The 20,572-nt window shown below is 40.6% G+C and overlaps 1 protein-coding gene across 1 annotated transcript in view; it reads left to right on the top strand.

Annotated features, from left to right (window-relative positions):
- cdc42bpaa (CDC42 binding protein kinase alpha (DMPK-like) a) overlaps positions 1–18,001 on the top strand; it is a 45,044-nt gene extending 27,043 nt beyond the window's left edge. Inside the window, 24 exon segments of the mRNA XM_057344681.1 lie at positions 1,376–1,481; positions 1,708–1,832; positions 2,012–2,117; positions 2,196–2,344; positions 2,533–2,624; positions 2,754–2,830; positions 3,855–3,893; positions 5,111–5,230; positions 5,708–5,779; positions 5,887–5,992; positions 6,076–6,212; positions 6,289–6,428; positions 6,515–6,596; positions 7,337–7,547; positions 7,741–7,803; positions 7,887–8,486; positions 8,561–8,658; positions 8,762–8,846; positions 9,515–9,638; positions 9,730–9,847; positions 10,670–10,787; positions 12,755–12,915; positions 13,808–13,882; positions 14,970–18,001. Of these exon segments, the coding sequence (XP_057200664.1) occupies positions 1,376–1,481; positions 1,708–1,832; positions 2,012–2,117; positions 2,196–2,344; positions 2,533–2,624; positions 2,754–2,830; positions 3,855–3,893; positions 5,111–5,230; positions 5,708–5,779; positions 5,887–5,992; positions 6,076–6,212; positions 6,289–6,428; positions 6,515–6,596; positions 7,337–7,547; positions 7,741–7,803; positions 7,887–8,486; positions 8,561–8,658; positions 8,762–8,846; positions 9,515–9,638; positions 9,730–9,847; positions 10,670–10,787; positions 12,755–12,915; positions 13,808–13,882; positions 14,970–15,101 (3,136 nt within the window). The 3' untranslated portion in view covers positions 15,102–18,001.
- Positions 18,002–20,572: the final 2,571 nt, after the last annotated feature.

Raw genomic sequence — 20,572 nt, 5'->3', positions numbered from 1 at the left:
TCCAAATATGGTAAGAGGCGTTACATTTCCCTCACACGCTTGCAGTATTCCCCACCAATCACTACGCACTGGTTAACTGGCCAATCGTAGCACACCTCGCTTTTCAGAGCCATGAGTTTTGTAAAAATCTGCGCGTTTCAGAGAGGCGGAGCAAAGAGATACAAACATGCACGGTATGTGGAAAATACAGCGTTTTTGAACCTTAAATCGTGTTTACACATACATTACATCTAAAACAAACCATAATATTCGTTTTAGCCGTGTCATATGACCCCTTTAAGAGGTTAAATGGTTAAAAACAGGATAAAAAAAAAATTGTATTAAGAGATGCACTGATGTTTTGGCCAGCAGTGTTTATGGGCCCAAATTAACTAAATAAAATCGGTATCTTTGTGACTCTTAAAATGGATTCAACCCATGTTCAGTGAAAATGATTTGATGATGTGGAAATAATCTAGCTGCTATACCTTAAATGTGTGTGTTATTGAACTTGGTTATTGAAAATTTTGTCTAAAGCTCAAATAAGTGAGAAAATCACAAATAACGTTTTCAGATTTAGCCAATAGATGTTTGTTATCATATGTGACCCTGGACCACAAAACCAGTCTTGAGTAGCACGGGAATATTTGTAGCACTAGCCAACAAAACATTATTATCGATTTTTCCGTCATGCCAAAAATCATCAGGATATTAAGTAAAGATCATGTTCCTTGAAGATATTTTGTAAATTCCGTACCGCAAAACTTTATTTTTTGTGAGTGGACGCAGCAAAATCGCAAACAAAAATGGCCGAAAACACGTCTACACACATCGCCCGCTCTTTGGGAATTACCCACTCAAGTTTGGGATCTATGTAAAGTTCAGAATTTCTGCTTTCGGGTTCATCTACTCTCCACAACGTCATTACAGCGGTAAACCCATGGAGACCGTTAAAACAAACCTGTTTTCTTCTTAGCAACAGCGCCTCTGATTAGCAACTTCAAACGCTTATTTTTTCAATATTTCGATTTTTTTGCACCCTCATATTCCAGGGTTTTAAATACTCGTATCTCGGCCAAATATTGTCCTATCCTAACAAACCATACATCAATGGAAAGCTGTATATTTCTCAGTTAAGACTGGTTTTGTCTTCACATATCGGCTAAAATGTCTGTTTGGACAATCAACTCTAATGTTAAAAACTCTAGCAGAACATTTTCTGGAAACTATAATGGTCCATCCAAAAACTTGAATATATTATAAATGGGCCTCAAGGAAACAGACTTACAATACCACAAAATACGTGCCCTGAAATGAAGCTGTGTCAGTGTGTTGGCATTCTCGTCACTGTGTGTTGAGTGCAATAACCCTGGTTATCAATCAATCGTTTTCACAGTCAGAGCGAGCGAGAGGAGTTTGAGAGCGACAACAAGCAGAAGTACGAGTGAGAGAGAGTCCTGCTGATGGAGGAGAACAAGAAGCTCTCCAACGAGCTTGACAAGGTGAACCCATACAGACCGTGACTGGAGATTTATTGGATTGTCGTAAAAACCGAATTTTCTGTTCTCAATGCGAGAGAAATGGTTCACGAGAACACTCAGTTTAGAAAGAAGAAACACTTAGCATTGTTGTTTGTCGATTCTCTCCGTGGCTACACGTTCTCCTGCAGAAGGTGACATCAGAAGTTCACTAATGCAACATTACGTGTTTTCTTGTTTGTTGGTGTAGATGACGTCCGCGTTTGAGAAGCTGAGCTGTAGTAACAAACAGCTGGACGAAGACATGAGAGAACTGGCAGATAAGAAAGAGAGCGTCACCCACTGGGAAGCCCAGATCACCGAAATCATTCAATGGTAAGAAACAACCCGTTCCTGTATGAAACCCTTTTCAAAATTCAACCAAATCCCAGTGAATGAACTTTTGAAGGCTTTCCCGGAACCCGGAAACATACACTTCTGATTAGTTGAACTCTGGAGCCGTCTAGTGGTGATGTCAGGCTGTGCAGTACTAAACGGCTGTGTTTATCTCTCAGGGTCAGCGATGAGAAAGATGCTCGGGGATATCTGCAGGCTTTGGCCACTAAGATGACCGAGGAGCTGGAGGGTCTGAGGAGCGCCAGCTTGGGAGCACGAGCTACTGTAAGAATCCTTTCGTTTCTTAACATGCTTGTTCATATTTAAAGAATATTTTCCTTAGTATTTTCAATGGTTTTCTAGGAAATGCCGTGGAAGATGAGACGTTTGGCTAAGTTGGACATGTCCGCTCGTCTTGAGCTTCAGTCTGCGCTGGACGCTGAGATCAGAGCCAAACAAACCATTCAGGAAGAGCTGAATAAAGTGAAAGCGTCTCTCATGGCCACTGAGTGGTAGGACATTGTGTGCTTTTCCCATTTAATATCTTATTACACAAGAGTGAAATTGGTTGATAGCACCTTTTCATGTTGATTTGAAAAATTTTTCGTCTGACATTTGAAAACGTAGCCAGAGTAATACATGGATCTGTCATTACACGGATGTGTCAGTAACGTCTGATTTATTCTCTGTGGTCGTATAGTAAGCTGGAGGAATCTGAGAAGAGTAACCAGGAGCTCAACGCAGACGTCCAGAGACTCAAACAGGAGATGGAGAACCTGCATGTGTCAACAGGTAAAGCACACATCTCTTGCTGTTTTTTACACCAGCAAAGTGTAAGGTAGTTTTGATATCGTTTAGGATTTTGTGTTTTTGCTTTTTTCCGTGTGGCGGGTTTATGTTACATTAGTTTATGTGTTCCAGGCGTCAAGCACCAAGACTCCCAGAATTCCTTTCTGGCATTCCTCAATGCTCCAACCTCTGCCCTGGATCGGTTTGATGTAGGTATCCGAAGCCTTTGCATGTGGCTTGTCTTTGTTTTGTTTGTTTTCTTGATTTGGTGTGATTCTTTAAAGGGATATTTCTCAGGCAAAACAATATTTCCCCATGTCTTGCTCACCCTCAAGGCATCCTTACTGAATATGGCTTTCTTCTTGACCACGTATCATTTTACTTCCAAGCGGTAGAATGGGAGTGAATGGGCGTCGACTTTTTGAAGCTCCAAAAAGTGCATCCATCGATCAAAGAACTGCTCGACACGGCTCTTTGGTCTTAACAAAGGTCTTCTGAAGCAAAATCGATGCGTTTGTTTAAGAGAAATATCCAAATTGTCAGCGCTATTATTGTTTATGTCTAGTTTCTGCGTGAACCAGAGGCTTGTTTTTCCGGCAAAAGACGAAGGCGTGTCATAAGGCATTTTCCGTTTTTTCTCCAATAGGATGCCGCCTCCTCTGCGCGCGGGAGCTTTCGTCTCCGCCATTCGCCGGAAAAACAAGCCTCTGGTTCACGCGCAGCAGAGGTATAATGGAAGCTAGACATCAATAATAGCGCTGTCAATATGGATACTTCTCTTAAACAAACGCTTCGATTCGCTTCAGAAGACCATTATTAAAACCAATGAGCCGTGTCGAGCAGTTCTTTGATCGATGGATGCACTTTTTGGAGCTTCAAAAAGTCGACGCCCATTCACTCCCATTCTACCGCATGGAAGTAAAATGATACGTGGTATTACAACTCCGACTGCATTATTCTTCAGGAAGAAAGTCATATTCAGTCAGGATGCCTTGAGGGCGAGTAAAACATGGGGAAATTAGGTTTTGCCCGTGAAATATCCCGTCAAGCTTTTGTTGGTCTCTTTTTTTAAAGCGTTTTTCTCCAAGGATTTATACAGAAACAGATCTTTACTTGATTGTTTTTCACGTGTTCTTTGAAATGAAAGCTTGTGAATGAGTGTTTATATTATTTGCTCTCTCTCTCTCTCTCTCTCTCTCTCTCTCTCTCTCTCTCTTTGGTTTTGTATTAAAGCAAACCTCTGCCAGTGGCTCGGCCGGTAAAGGCAGACACGTAAGCACTTCTTCTGTGGTGTTTGGTTGAGTGGTCTGTCTCCAGCTTTATTGCGTAGCTTATGCATGCCTGCATTTCTATATGGCAAATCCCCAAAAACAGTCCATCAGACCATCAACCTCCATTTCACTTGCATTTTTAATAGCTCTTTTGTACTTTATGTATTTAACATTCGTCAGTGCAAGAGTTTTATGCTGTGTCTGAAACAGCTCCCTCGCTCACTCCTTCACTATTCCCTATATAGCGAATGACATTTCAGTCCACTATATGGGGAAGAAGTGAATGAAACTGAACGATTTCGGACACTGGCGTAATATAACCTGTGTCTGACAGTACTGTCGCGGACATTCGACATAACGCTTATATCACACGTGTGTGTGGCTTCATTGATTGCTTAATAAAATGGTAAAGTTAATTTTCACCTTATTTGTCACGTTTTCGTATTAGTTTTTAATAAAGAGCCACGTTTATTTACTTTTACGTTTATTACGTTTAATAAAATTATTGAATATATTTCAAATGAAGCACCACTGTCTATAACATCTTTTTAATCTATTTATTCTCAAAAACACGAAAATAGCGGTCAACAAGAACAAACACAAGTGTATAAACGTGCATTCGTGGCATTAACGGTCACTCTCATCCAGCTGATTCTAATCAAGCGGTCGTCTCGTGTTGTATAGTGTTGTATAATGAGTGAGCGAGTGTACTCAGTGCATTGTGGGTAAAAAAGAGTGAACGAATGTAGGGAATGTAGTAGTGCACTCGGGTTTTGGACACCACTACAAAATGCCGGACACCCAATATAGTGCACTATATAGGAGATAGGGAATGGTTTCAGACACTGCCTTTGTCTGCTAAATGACATCATCAGTTTTTAAATAGGAGACCTTGCGGTGCCGTGACGTTTATGTTCGTTGTTTTCTCCAGTTTACTTTTGCTTGTGCTTGGGCAGACTCTCATCTCAAGGATTTCATCGAGTTTCTGTGCTGTCATCCTGTTGGGCGTTATGTTGTTTTTAACCTTTGGCGTGTCTTACTGAGACATGTTTTCAAACTGCATGTGTAACTCCACATATTTCCAAATGTGGTGGTTATGCTTACAAAATGTTTGTCCGGGATGGCTTGGATCTAAGTGATGCTGTTACTGTATGTATTGTAACATGGTGCACGATTTGTGGTCCGTTTCCTTTTCAAACCTTCTCATTTTTCCGACAGATCGACTCCATGGATAACTTCAGCCTGTCCAACACGCCTTCGTGTAAAGATGATGGACAATCCCAGGTCATGTCCCACTCTCGATCGCCCTCAACCACCAGTGACATGGAGCCCCAGGAGGTGACCTCTCACCCCTGAACCTTACAGGGACACTCTCTGTTCCAAACCGAGACATACGTTGTCTACATAAGCATCTGCTTTTAAGGCATCTAAACAATGAAATCTCATAATCATGATAATCATGTTTAACACAGAATAGGCAAGAGTAGTTTAACATTATCACCTTGTGCACAAACTACTCAAATAAGCACAAAACTCGCTTCCATAACGCAGTATTGCAGTGCATTGTGGGATTGCCTTAGCTGTGAAGGTTGATGGTACTTGAGAATTTAGCCAAAAGATATCTTACATTATTTTGCTGCATACTTTACAAAACGGATTTTTGGAGCGTGTCGATGATGCCCCAAAAGGCTTTTTGTGTCGATTTTGGAACAGAGATGAAATGTCCTCGTGCAGAAAAAATATCGTAAGCCGATTACAGATGTAAAAGGACCGTTTCTGTTTGGAGGATCAGCATTGTTGTGACTGTTTTCTCAGCAGGTGGATCGACCGCCGCGAAGAACACAAACTTCATCGGCCTACAGCAGCTCAGAACGCAGCACTCCTAAAGTACATGAATCAGTCTATTCCTCCTCTATTGATGTCAGCCGCTTGACAGTTTTCATGTCAATTGAATGCAAGTTGTTTGCTTCATAGTACCTATTCTCTTCTTTTAGCCAAAGGCGCATCAGTTTATTGTGAAGTCCTTCTCTACCACCACTAAATGTAGCCAGTGCACGTCTCTGATGGTGGGACTCATCCGACAGGGCTGTACGTGTGAAGGTAAGGGGTCACCACCAGCTGAGGTTGTCATGGAAATGACGTTATTATTGGAAATTCATCTCGTTCTTAATCTTCTCCTGCAGTCTGTAACTTCTCGTGTCATGTGACCTGTGCGGATAAAGCCCCTGCCGTGTGTCCTATTCCACCGGATCAGACCAGAGGACCGCTGGGTATCGACCCACAGAAGGGCATCGGCACGGCCTATGAGGGCCACGTTAGGGTAAGAAGTTACCTTTACGATGTGAAAGAAACGTTGATCTAGTCTTCATGTCTGATTGCGAGATGTTCTCTTGCAGGTTCCTAAGCCTTTGGGTGTGAAGAAGGGCTGGCAGAGAGCCATCGCTGTGGTCTGTGACTTCAAACTCTTCCTGTATGATCTCCCAGAGGGCAAAGCTGTTCGGCCTGGTGTGGTGGTGAACCAGGTCATTGACATGAGGTCAGACCAGGATGAAGGTCTCAGTCTGTTTCTGATGCTCATGATCGTTTGCATGACGTCTTATGGTTTGACTGTCTCTGTTGCAGGGACGAGGAGTTCTCAGTTAGCTCAGTTTTAGCATCTGATGTCATTCATGCCAACAGGAAGGACATTCCCTGCATCTTTAGGGTGAGTTACACATGAGTGTACAATATCAATTTAAAGGAGTAATAATAGGCGACATATTTCTGTCATACAGTGTCATACATGTGTTTAGTTTTCTTTATTATAAAAATGATGAGTACGTATTAATAAAAGTATTGTCTAAATTATCATAATGAATGCAATATTAGAAATATATTTTACATATAAATAAATGAATAAATAACACATTATTAAATTATATAAAGTATCAAAATAATAAAAGTAATAGTAATAATTTTGTATTTTCATTCATATTTTCATATTTAAATACATTCAAATTCAATTATAAATACAACAAATCATAATTATTATAATGAATGCAATATAATGAATACATTATAAAAATAAATGTATAATTAAAGGATGAAATATTACATATAATAATATTAATATTTTTGTATTTTAACACTTTTGTATCTCAAATAAAAATGTTTTATGAAGTATATTGTGGGTTGACTTTTGCTATTGTGTATTGTTTATTATTATACCATATTTGTCCTTTTTTTTATACAAACCATATACAGTTTATTGTCTTAATAATTATTTGTTATGCCCCTCTATCCCGTCTTTCTTGTAAGGAATAAATAAAATAAGAGTTTAGTTGTACCAAAGAACAGAGATATTTGAATATTTACATTTTAAAACTAGAGATATTTGTATTACATGTATTGTAGGTATTGTATTACATGTGTATATGTATATTGATAATGTAATGTTGGTTGCAGGTGACCACGTCGTCCTCCAGCAGGCAGAAATGCTCCATCTTAATCCTGGCAGACAGCGATCAGGAGAGAACAAAGTGGGTGGGGCTTCTGAGCGAGCTGCATCGCCTCTTAAAGAAGAGCAAACTGAAGGAACGCTTTGTTTACGTGCCTAAAGAAGCGTATGACAGCGCCCTGCCTCTCATCAAAACCACACAGTCTGCTGCTATTATAGGTACAATACAACACTTTACGGCCGACTAAAGCACTTAAGCTGACATGTATTAAACAAAACAAATATGATTCATTTACATGTGCTCAGTGAGCAGATGCTTTTTTCAAAGCGACTTAAATGAGACTGTGTAACCTATTTTGTGAAATGAGTTTCTTTATTAAACGCTTTGTGTGTTGTTGTTTTTTTACGTCAGATCATGAGAGGATAGCGCTGGGCAATGAGGAGGGCTTGTATGTTATTCATGTTACCAAAGACGGTGAGTTAAATATCTGTGTTTACTAATAACATCTGCATTCTCTAGTCACAAAAGTTGAGTTCTTTTTTCTTTGTCAATCACAGAGATTATCAAGGTAGGAGACAATAAAAGGGTCCATCAGATCGAGCTGATTCCCTCCGAGCAGCTCATCGCCGTGATATCGGGCCGGAACGGTCACGTGCGACTCTACCCCATGGTGGCCCTGGATGACCGCGAGGTCGAATTCCACAAGATAGCCGAGACCAAAGGCTGCCAGACTGTGGTTTCCGGCACGATCAGACACGGCTCTCTCACCTATCTGTTTGTGGCCATGAAAAAACTTGACAAGGTGATCGTCTTCGAGCTCAATAAGAGTAGAACACGTCACCGGAAGCTTCGGGACATACTGGTCCCCGGCACGGTGCAGTGGATGGGACTGCAGGGCGAGAAGCTCTGCGTGGGGTTCCAGTCTGGGTTCCTGCGATATGACCTGCAGGGAGACGGAGCTCCTGTCAGCCTCCTCCATCCGGACGACCACACGCTGGGCTTCATCGAGCTGCTGAGCCTGGACGCGCTCTGTGCCGTGGAGATCTCCCACAAAGAGCTGCTCTTGTGTTTCAACAGCATCGGCGTGTACGTGGACTGTCAGGGCAGACGCTCGCGTCAGCAGGAGCTGATGTGGCCGGCCACGCCCACTGCTTGCCGTAAGTGGCGCGCCGCGAAGTGATTTGAAATCGTAAAATGCAGCACTCTCATGTTGGTTAACTTGGTTTTTCAGGTTATAGCGCACCTCATCTGTCAGTGTATAGTGCGAATGCGGTGGACGTATTCGACGTCAACACTATGGAGTGGATTCAGACCATGCCTTTGAAAAAAGTACAACTTTTATTTTTGTCAAACGGCGTATTACCGAAATATTTAAGAGGCGTGTTCACCTGTGTGGTTTACGCTGTATGATGTTTGTGCGTTCTGCGTTTAGGTTCATCCTATGAATGCTGACGGCTCTTTGAACCTGCTGGGGTTGGAAACCGTACGTCTCATCTACTTCAAAAACAAGACGGCAGGTGAGACACGCCCTTCTGCTGTTTCTCCGAGCGCTCCTGCCCTACAGATTCATGCACAAAGCTTGATTTCATCCTTCGGGATATGCTTAAATCAGTCACGTTATTGGTTTATAACATTTTTATAACCTTGCATATGACAGCTGACATGTCGGGACATAGAAAATTCTTTACAATAATATCAGGAACTTGTATTAATAAACACGACTAATAAAATGACATTGGTGCAGCGGGTCATTGTTTTGGAGGATCTGTTGACCGAAATGCAATATAATATACATAAGTATGTCTTCAGAGGTGTATAAAGACCTTACATAATAAGGCGTTATGTTTTTACTACCTTGGAATGAGCTATTTCTATCTAGTATCTACATACACCGCAGCCCTAATCGGACAAAAAGCGCGTTTCGTAAATACGTATCTCCTTCGGGAAAGATGTGAAAACGTGGAGACATCTCAGCTCTCTGTCAGCTGCCGTAGTGCTTCGAAAGGGAGGGAACGGCCTTTCACAAGCTCACCACTAGATGCCGCTAAATATCACACACTGGACCTTTAATAAGAAGAAAAAAAGAATACTAATTTGGTCTAAAATGTAACTGGTTTGCATAAAAACCATCACTGCTCACGCAGGTGTGATGTAACCGTGTTGTGTGATGTATGATGTTGTGCAGAAGGAGATGAGCTGGTGGTTCCCGAGACGTCTGATAACAGCCGCAAACAGCTGGTGAGAAGCATGAACAGCAAACGCCGCTTTTCCTTCCGCATACCCGAGGAGGAGAGACTCCTGCAGCGGAGGTGATCTTAAACATGAGAGTTAGAAATGACGTTAACGTCGCGTGGTAAACGCAATCTAGAGAAGTGTTACAGAGTTTGCTGTGGTCCTCAGGGAGATGTTGCGAGACCCGGAAATGAGGAATAAGTTGATATCAAACCCGACCAACTTCAACCATGTGGTTCACATGGGCCCCGGGGACGGCATCCAAATCCTGAAAGATCTGCCAATGGTAAGAGCCGCCGTCTCCTCTCGTGTCCTCCTCCTGTATCTCCACGCCTCCATCCATCTGAGCAGCTTTTTATAATCACGTCCAGCCTGATGTTTCGGTTCAATGTGGGATTTGATTTTACTTTCTAAAGACAACATGAACTGCATAAGCCTTCACAATAGACATTTCGTGGAAACAAACATTTGTTTTCCTTAGATTCACATAATCTTGGACATTCCGTAGATGAATGCTTTCATGTTGTCTTTTGAATGACTTTAGCTTTAGCTTACGCTGTTATTGAGCGGTTTGGCATGCGTCCATATTCTGTTGTGTTCTTCTCCATTTCCCCTGGTTCTCCACTCCCCTCTCCTCTTCTACACCTTATCTCCACTCCTCCCATCTTTGAGCATGTCCATCACATGAACGTCACCTCTGCCGACCACTTCCTGTCGCAGGACTCCTCCCCTCGCTCCTCCCACTCCCCGTCCCTCAGCTCCAACCCCGGGACCCCCGCTTCCATCTGCTCTCTGGTAGGAGCAGAGAATGACACACACACACACGCTCACGCTCCATCTGTTCTCGATAGAAAACGAACGTGAAATGTATGGCCTCGTGCATTAGCTCACATTCAATCTGCGTTCGCAAACCGACAAGTCCCTCTGTGGCTTTGGTTATTCCTGCTGTACAATCTGTCTGCTTCTCTGCATGCCGAATCGTCATCTGTCTCCATCCATCTCCAGATCTCACTGCTGTTTAGAAATAGTCTCTTGGTTCAGTTTCAGACATGCCCATAAATGCAAAACAAGCAAAATAATCTGTTTTTGACCCATGTGGTGTTTTCAGAACGTGCGTCCGCCGGAGAGCCGTGGCATTCTGGGAGCATCCGTCAGCATCCCCTCCATCAGTAAAACCAGACCCGAGCCGGGCCGATCTATGAGCACTAGCAGTGGACTCGGCACACGTGAGTACTGACGGGCATTCACGCACCTGTTCATCATCGTAGAGATGATAGAAACCGAAAACAGGACTCTTGTAGCTGTTGTCTTGACAACGGTGATCAAATGTGATTTATCACTGAGGGTTTGTTGCATCCAGGGGCGTGTTTACTATTTTGGGGGCCCTAAGCAAAGTCAAGACCTGAGGCCCCCCCCACACTTGCATACTAAAAAAATTTTTTTGAATTGGACGACATTAATATTGAATATATGGAATTAGTGAGACATATATCACCTGGATTTATTTGACTTTGAACCGCATAACCGCACACAAAATTGTTTACAGTTTGGTATAAGAATAATTCATGTATCAATGATTCAAGTATTTGATATGTGCGCTTCATGTGTATCCAAGTGGTGGCAACACTACCCGGAAAAATGTGGGGCAAATTTTGATCATTTAAAATGTAATATAATTTGAGATAATAATCTAAACTAAATAGCATGAGCACAAATCAAGTAAATATTATAGAAATTATTTTTATTAAAGAACCCTCAAGATTTCAGACTATGCTTGCTTTCTAGATAGGGATGTAGCGGTTCACCGTGGGCTGGTTGATAATGGAAGCCGGTTGAGATGTTATTTGAATCGCAATACATGTTTTGAACAGCAGGGGCTGCTGTGTTTACTGCAAACTTGGAAAACGTTGATATGCTGATATTTCTTCAGTGTAAAAAATCTTAAGAAAAGCACAGACAAACTCTTAGTTTGTTTATATTAAAGAGACTTCTGTATTATTCATTTTTTACTTGATTTGGCATTCGTTTTAAAATTGCAGTTTAGTTTTGTTATTTTACAAAGAAATATTAAAAGGGCCGTTTCTAATTGGTCTCAACTCATTTAGTCAAAATAAACCGTATCGTGAGATCAGTATCGTGAATCGTTACATCCCTATTTCTAGAATAAGGTGAACTCAAATTCCACTTGTAAAAATACAATTTCTGAAAATATGTAAGAATTTTTAAGACATTTAAGTGTATCAAATATATTTTCCTCTCAAAAAAAAACAAGATAGATGATGTGATCTAACGAACTAAAGACTGACTTAAACTAGACAATTGCATCAATTTCATTAGTCCTATTAATGTCATTTCAAGCAAAACACAAATCTACAAGTTATTGGTGTGCTTTAGAAACAGGCAAATGTAAACATATTGACGTTCATTGCTAGATGGTATTTGAACTGATCCTACAAGCAAACCTGTCTGTTCAAGGCATCGGTCTCAAATCATCTTTCTGTCTGTCATGACTCATTTGTCTATGAAACATACCATGGAGCCAGCGTCTCATTATCATATAATTTTCACAGACGTATCTAATAATAGCAAAGTATAATTCACAATATTAGACAGCAGTAATTGTAAGACGTTTTTAAAATCACATGTTGACATTCCGCTGTGTCACTTTACTCCATTGCAGCCTAAACTTTTCTCCAGCATGACTTACTTTATTTGCGGGTAATCCACCCCCTAGCTTTAGGTCACACTTTATATTAAGATACACAAATTCATCATTACCTACTTGCTTATTAACATGCATATTGGTTGTATATTCGTATGTATAGTATTCTACATCCCTTAAATCCTACCCAATACCTAAACCTAAAAACTACCTTATAAGCAGTAATTAGGAGTTTATTGAGGCAAAAGTCGTAGTTAATAGTTAGTAAATAGTGAGAATTGGTCCCTATTCTAAAGTGTGATCGAAGTTTTGATTGGTTTATCAACCACACAGACCTGTCTGTTATTAGGTGTGTCCGGTGCAGCGCCAAAAGCAATCATCCAATTTTTTAACTGCTTGTGGCCACTAGGGGGACCCCAAGCTTGCGGGGCCCTACGCAGTTGCTACTGGTTGCATCTTACATGTTTAGGACACAGATGTTCTTTTCACAACAACTTATTGTCATCTTGATGGGTGTGTTCCGTTTTTTAGGCTCCTCCTCTCAAAACGGCAACGCGCTGAGACGTGACATTTCCATCGGTAACTACGGTTCCACCAAGCGTCAGATGACGTCACCCTCCGATGGTTCGCTGTCGTCAGGAGGTGGAATGGACTGCGGTGGAGACGCTCCCCTCTCCCAGTTTGATAGAGAGGTCAGTACCAGCAGAAACCTGTCAGAAACACAGCCTTAAAGATCAACACTTCATCACAAATGTCTCTTGGTTATGGTTTATTTTCTCCAGATCTTCAAACCAATCAGATCTGAGTTGAATTACTACAATTATAACTAGAATCTTTTTTTTTTGTTGAAATCGCACTGACCTGTGTCTTGCACATCTTGGAAGGGATGATGATAGTAGGATTATATATGAGGAATACTGTCATTATTCAGTCTTTTTACATTAAAAAAAGTTTTACAGTTTTAGGATTCTGGTGTATTTGCACCTTTATTCTCTGATGTTTTGTGAATTATTTAAAGCCGCGGTCACACTTGACTTTTCGTTTATACGCACGTGTATGCGTCAGACCGGAAACGCAAGTCCGTCCGGAGATATTTCGCATTTCGGTTGCGTAGCAAAGTTGAAGTTTGGTGAACTCTGACCTGCGAATTCGCGTCACGTGTGTGCGTGAGACCGATAGAAGATCAAAACGTCACGGCGAGGAGCCGCTGCCGCCCATTTTCCGGCACCGTCCTAACGAATTTCGCTTGCTCAGTCAAGTCTGACTGCGGCATAACATGCGAGTTGACCTTCAGACTGCTGCTAACAGGTAACGGTTTCATCGACGCAGTTTTGTGCCTTCGCTTTTGGCAGTTTCTGTGTTTTGCTGATCACGGCTGAAATACACATTTAATAATGAGCACTACAAGTGTGTTACGCAGTCTCCCATTTCACCTGGCAGAATGTGTTTGGAGGGCGTTCATCCGCTCTGTGTCACGCTATGTGCATGTGTTGAGTGTGTGTGAAGTGGCACTGTATCCACAGAATGAGAGATCTCGACACACGTGTGTAATGATGTGTGGGTGATGTGTATCAATCTCTTTAGTGCCGTCCCGTATCACCCACAGAGAAGACACCTGATCTGAAAAAGGCTTTAAGGAGCCTACTTAGTAAAATAAAGGTAAAGTCACACTCACAGCAGACGCGTAATCCCCCTATTCAACCCTGTAGCTCACGCTCAGATTGTGTAGGAAGGGATTGGGTTGTGTAGTTGGTGGCGGTGTGCAGAGTTTGCTGGCTTCTGGTTTAGCAATAATGTTTAGTGTTTGTACTGAAAGGATTCTTGTGTTGGTGACCGGAGTAAACGATGGAGTAGTCACGCAACGTTTGGTTATGGTAAGCAGTCATGTGATGAGCTCTTCACAGTTTTGTTCAGCCTGACTGGACTTCATGATCTCTTATGCGCTATACGGTCCATTGACAACCTTGTTTATGATAATAGCTATTAAAAATCCTTAGGAAAATGACCTTACAAACCATGCACTTAGAAAATGTAGCATTTAAATTAAATGCTAATTACAGTTTTATGGTAAATTAAAATTTAAAAACATTTTAGGGTGATTAAAAATGATTGATTAAATTAAGTATAAATTAAATACAGTTAGTAAAAATGTTCATTTAAATGCTAATTAAATAAATGTATTACTATACATTCAATTAAAAATATTGAACGTTCATTTAAGATCATTTATTTAAATAATTAAAAATAATGAAATTAAATTCAGTATAAATTAAAAACTAATTTGCTTATATGATGTTACAAGTACAAATGAGTCAACACACAGTAAGTGCATATTGTTTGTTTGCAAATTGTCCTTTGGCATAGAGATGATAGGAAATATTTCCGATATCGCGTTAAAGATTTGTAGTCGTTACAAATTAGGTGATAATATATGTTTTTATCTACATTTTTCATGTCTAATATGAGGCATAGTCATGTAATATAAGTGGGAAAATGTACAACCAGCCTGTGATCGCAAAATGAACCCCTTCAGGCTGATACAAGACCTGATCATCCTCAGGATTAATCTGTGTTTCGACCAGCTAGGGTTTTCGTAAATCATTTGTTATAGATACGACGATTATTTTGCCATTGGCGTATTCCCTTGAACCCATGACCTTGCTGTTGACAGCGCTGTGCTTTCCTAGTTAAGCGACAGAAAAATTCTTCATGTCATGAGAATGTTCTAACTTTTCCGTGTCTTTAGGATTCGGACTCGCCGCGTCACTCCACGGCCTCCAACAGCTCCAACCTGAGCAGCCCGCCCAGCCCGCCCACGCCAAACAAGAGCAAGACTCGATCCCTGGACCGCAGAGATCACCTCGGCTGGGAGACATGAGAGGTACACCCCCCCCACTCCCCCGGACAGTTACGCAACGGCCAAGAGTCGACTCCTTAAACAACATATTCCCACACACCACAGTGTGCGTCTGTGTGTGGTGTTGTGCACGTGTGCTACGATTCTGCGAGACGAGATCACAGTGCACCTTACAAGCCTGTCACTGTTGACCTACTTTTCCTTCGTCTGTGATGGATCGGGATTACAGACCACCCCGGATCACCCCAGATCTGCACGGGGTCAGAAAAGCTTTAACGTCCATTTTCATCCCTGTGTGCCTCCTTTTACCAAAAAACGCGTTTAAAGTTTTCATTTACGGAGTTCGCTTCAAAACCGCGCAAAAGAAATCCGACACATTTTTATCAGGGATCAAGGGAAACCGTTCCTAGCATTCCAGTCTGTGATGACTAATACTGATTTATGTAAGAAACCCAATCGCTAGAGCGCCCCCCGGCTGTCACACTACAGCGCTAACACCACCTCTGCCCTCCAGTGCCATACTGACCGTCCCACACAAAGGTCAGATTATTCTGAGTTCAGTCATGTAAATAGAGTTGAAGTAGAGTATAATATATAATGAAATCACAACACTATTCTGTTGCTAAAGAAGCGTGAGAATTCTTTCCTTTTATTGTCTGTGTCAAGATTTTGTTTTTATTTGTCAATATAAGCGTTCTTTTATTGTTCTGTGTGATTCCACTGAGACCGAGGAGTTAAAATAATGTGCGCGGGGGAACACTAAACAAACATTGGCTCTCACTCACGAAACACAAGAACGAATCGTTCGCAGTCGAATGCGATTTCCGCAGGGCAGCGGCGAGTGATTTACACAAATCGTTCTGCTGGTGTTTCGTGAATGAGACCCATTGTGTGCGGGTTATGAGAAAACAATGTGTATGTTGTTAAATACATATTAAACAGACGCATGTACAGTTACACGTGAACGTAAATAAGCTGAATGTAACAGAATCACTGCAAGCCTTTGTTGTTTCTTCCTCTGTTACTGAAGCAATAATGCTGTTTCCAAAGAGTTTTTGTTAAATAATTACTTGTGTTTGTATTTTATTTTTGGTGTTTTAAAGGGGTTTGTTTGTTTGTTTGTTTGTTTGTTTGTTTTTTCCAAGAACCAAACTTTGCCTACATGTGTAGATAGCGTGTAATGTAGTTTCAGGATGCGTGGCATAAAAACCCTCATCAGGTGAAGCTCTAAATTCAATAAGCTCCGATGTTTTACTCACTGGTGCACACGGCTCACAAACGGCAGGAGAGAAAGTCATTCAACGATTGACACTGATGTAGAGAGAACGTACAGTGATGGTGCTGTATTCATGTCTGAAAACTCCCCCGAATGTCAAAATACCTCAAATCACAGAGCCAAGCCATCACGAATCTAACCTCCACTGAGTGACAAGAGCTGTGACTTTCACTGGTTTCAGACACAACATTAAATCAACCGTTATGAATTCAGCAGAAAACCGCTGCTTGAGATTGATCTGAATCATTTGAAATAAATTACAGTCGTTCTTTTGAGGGCATCTGCAGATCCAGACTTGTAATCTCAACACCGTTTAATAGTCCAAAATGTTCCAGGTTGTTCCTTAAAGGGATACTTTAATTAAAATGAAAAACAGAGTCTTCTTTACTTAACCGCGTGCCATTCTGAACCCAAAAACACAGGTTTTTTTCTTCCTGGAAACACAAAAGTTGGCTCTTATTCATACTGTTATTTTTATTCAGTTTAATGATATGATGTAGTGTAAAATGGACGTGACGTGACTTGTGCTGAAGTTTATTATAGTTAAAACGCTGAAAGTGTTCAAACATTTCTGTGAATTCCAAAAAATTAACATGAAAACTAAAAACACAGAAAATCCAATTAAAACAATACAAATCTGAGGTTTTCAAACGAGGAATATGCAGAAATGTAATTATTCAACATTTTCTATCGCCTTTTGTTTTGGTGATAAAAAAATCACGTGTGTTTAGAATCACGAGGTTAAGTAAATATTGAACATTTGTTTTACTGTAACTAATGCATGCAGAAATCTAAATGAACTGTGTTCAGTATTGAGGCACATTCATGTACAGAGATGATGTGTTTGAGACCTACAGACGGCTTTTCCAGAACTGGTTCTAGTATTGCCAGCGTTTTCTGTGGTTTATTATGCAAACCCTATTGAAAGCATCACTGTGGACCACTCCTGCAAACATGGCACATCTTTGCCATCCCTCTTGCAATCCGTGTGGTATTTGGGAACTTTAGTTATACATTTGTGGTATTATTCTGGGATCATATTAATGCGATAATTCATAATGCAAGCTAAGATCATGGAGGTTGTTTTTTAATAAGGTTGTAGCGGGTTCGAGAGAATTTGCCAGGGTTATGGTATTAACATATGAAATGTTTCTCAGGTATGTCAGAACCAATGATTTTTTTCTATCGCTTGGAGGGATTGTGTGTTTTTATCATTAGGACTGTTACGAGGACTAGATGAATTAATAGAGGGGGAGGTGCCTTAGTTTTTTAGGTTTTAGGTGAACCTGTTCTGATGAGAACGATGACTTGGTGATTTTAAGACACATCACACTCGCCTGATTTTTTTCGCCTTTGCAGTGAATTGCTGTTTCATATCATGCTGTTGTATTTTTTTGTAAGACTCTGTACAGGTTTGCATGGCACAGGTGTAATCGTGATTTCCAGACTGCTTTTATGTGTTTATTTTCTTGACCTGTGTGGTGTCAATGATTGGGATGTGACAGAATTACCCCATAACTGCAATGTAAACTGTTTTCATTTTCCTTTGTTTGCACAGACGTATTTAAGGTGACATATTTGTATTGGTTTCGGACATCACTTTTCACATTATCTGACTGATATTTTAATAAAATGGGAAACTGTTTTGAAGTGTTTTAGTAAGATTCATTGAACATGCATATGAACAACAACACCCGTGCCAAGAAACACTGGGCCGTCATTAACAAGTTTAATTGAATCAAATAATTTAGCCCTGTTAACCTGAACATTAATGCCCATCTTATTTGAATTACAGAGGCCTGGTTTCGAAAATTGATGTTTATGTGCCTCTATCTTCCTAAAGATAAATGTGTTCTATCTGAAATTATGTCCGACCGAGCTTATAAACCACTTAGAAACTTAAATACTTTTGTACACCGTGATGGGAATTTACTTCAAGTCTACTTTAAGCAGTATAAGGTATATTTCAAGTATAAAAATAAATACCGACATAGGAACACAGTAGCCGGTAACACTTCAGTATAGGGGGCAATTCTCACTATTAACTAGTTGTTATTAGCATGCCTATTATTGGCATATTGGCTGTTTATTAGTACTTATAAAGCACATATTCTGCATGACCATACTCTACATCCCTAATCCTACCCAATCCCTAAACCTAATAACTACCTTACTATTAATAAACCACAAATTAAAAGTTAATTGGGGAAAAAGTCATAGTTAATGGTTTGTTAATAGCGAGAATTGCCCCCTATACTGGAGTGTGACCTAGTAGCCAAGTATACTAATAATAATGCAAAAATAATCAACTGTATGATAAGTTCACTTAAGTATAACAGCTATAAACTGGTAGAGTGTACTTTCATCAATTAAAAATGTCCTGCAAGTTTTAAACCATTAAACTACCAGCGTACGTACACTCACCTAAAGGATTATTAGGAACACCTGTTCAATTTCTCATTAATGCAATTATCTAATCAACCAATCACATGGCAGTTGCTTCAATGCATTTAGGGGTGTGGTCCTGGTCAAGACAATCTCCTGAACTCCAAACTGAATGTCAGAATGGGAAAGAAAGGTGATTTAAGCAATTTTGAGCGTGGCATGGTTGTTGGTGCCAGACGGGCCGGTCTGAGTATTTCACAATCTGCTCAGTTACTGGGATTTTCACGCACAACCATTTCTAGGGTTTACAAAGAATGGTGTGAAAAGGGAAAAACATCCAGTATGCGGCAGTCCTGTGGGCGAAAATGCCTTGTTGATGCTAGAGGTCAGAGGAGAATGGGCCGACTGATTCAAGCTGATAGAAGAGCAACTTTGACTGAAATAACCACTCGTTACAACCGAGGTATGCAGCAAAGCATTTGTGAAGCCACAACACGCACAACCTTGAGGCAGATGGGCTACAACAGCAGAAGACCCCACCGGGTACCACTCATCTCCACTACAAATAGGAAAAAGAGGCTACAATTTGCACGAGCTCACCAAAATTGGACAGTTGAAGACTGGAAAAATGTTGCCTGGTCTGATGAGTCTCGATTTCTGTTGAGACATTCAAATGGTAGAGTCAGAATTTGGCGTAAACAGAATGAGAACATGGATCCATCATGCCTTGTTACCACTGTGCAGGCTGGTGGTGGTGGTGTAATGGTGTGGGGGATGTTTTCTTGGCACACTTTAGGCCCCTTAGTGCCAATTGGGCATCGTTTAAATGCCACGGCCTACCTGAGCATTGTTTCTGACCATGTCCATCCCTTTATGACCACCATGTACCCATCCTCTAATGGCTACTTCCAGCAGGATAATGCACCATGTCACAAAGCTCGAATCATTTCAAATTGGTTTCTTGAACATGACAATGAGTTCACTGTACTAGAATGGCCCCCACAGTCACCAGATCTCAACCCGATAGAACATCTTTGGGATGTGGTGGAACGGGAGCTTCGTGCCCTGGATGTGCATCCCACAAATCTCCATCAACTGCAAGATGCTATCCTATCAATATGGGCCAACATTTCTAAAGAATGCTTTCAGCACCTTGTTGAATCAATGCCACGTAGAATTAAGGCAGTTCTGAAGGCGAAAGGGGGTCAAACACCGTATTAGTATGGTGTTCCTAATAATCCTTTAGGTGAGTGTATATGTAGAAATATTGGTCTACGTTAAAATAGACCTGAACTGAAGTATATGCAATAAAATGACCATAAAACTTATTTTTTGTAAAAGCATTTACCATAATGCAATGCAATTGTTTCTTATTTGGTAGTTAAATAGTGAGTGTGTGAATTAAGAGATGGTTTGTGTCGGAAATTTGCATGGAAATTTAAGAGCCAGCAAAAAAATAAAGACGATGAACATGCCAAGAAATGTTTACTCAAGACGTGTATACTGTAATATACTGTAAAAATCTGGAAATCAAATATTTATTGGATAATTTGTCGCCTTGGAATTCTAAGGTTCTATCTGACTTTTTGTCCAAATTGAGTTTTTCACATATTCTTATTCTATGACAACTTAATTACATTATGTGGTGTTTTTCTTTATGTTGTGTACATTTGGGGACTTTTTTTTAGAAAACTAAAAGGTTTTGTCTACCAAGTCAAATGGAATACAAATTGAATGTATTTATGTCCTGTAATTTATCAATGTACATACTATGCGATAACAAATCCATACATTTAAATGACAATGCACATAAAAAATTCACAGTTTTTTA

This window comes from Triplophysa rosa, linkage group LG10, assembly GCF_024868665.1.
Source record: "Triplophysa rosa linkage group LG10, Trosa_1v2, whole genome shotgun sequence".
Lineage (NCBI taxonomy): Eukaryota > Metazoa > Chordata > Actinopteri > Cypriniformes > Nemacheilidae > Triplophysa > Triplophysa rosa.
This window is presented reverse-complemented; position numbering and strand designations above follow the sequence as displayed.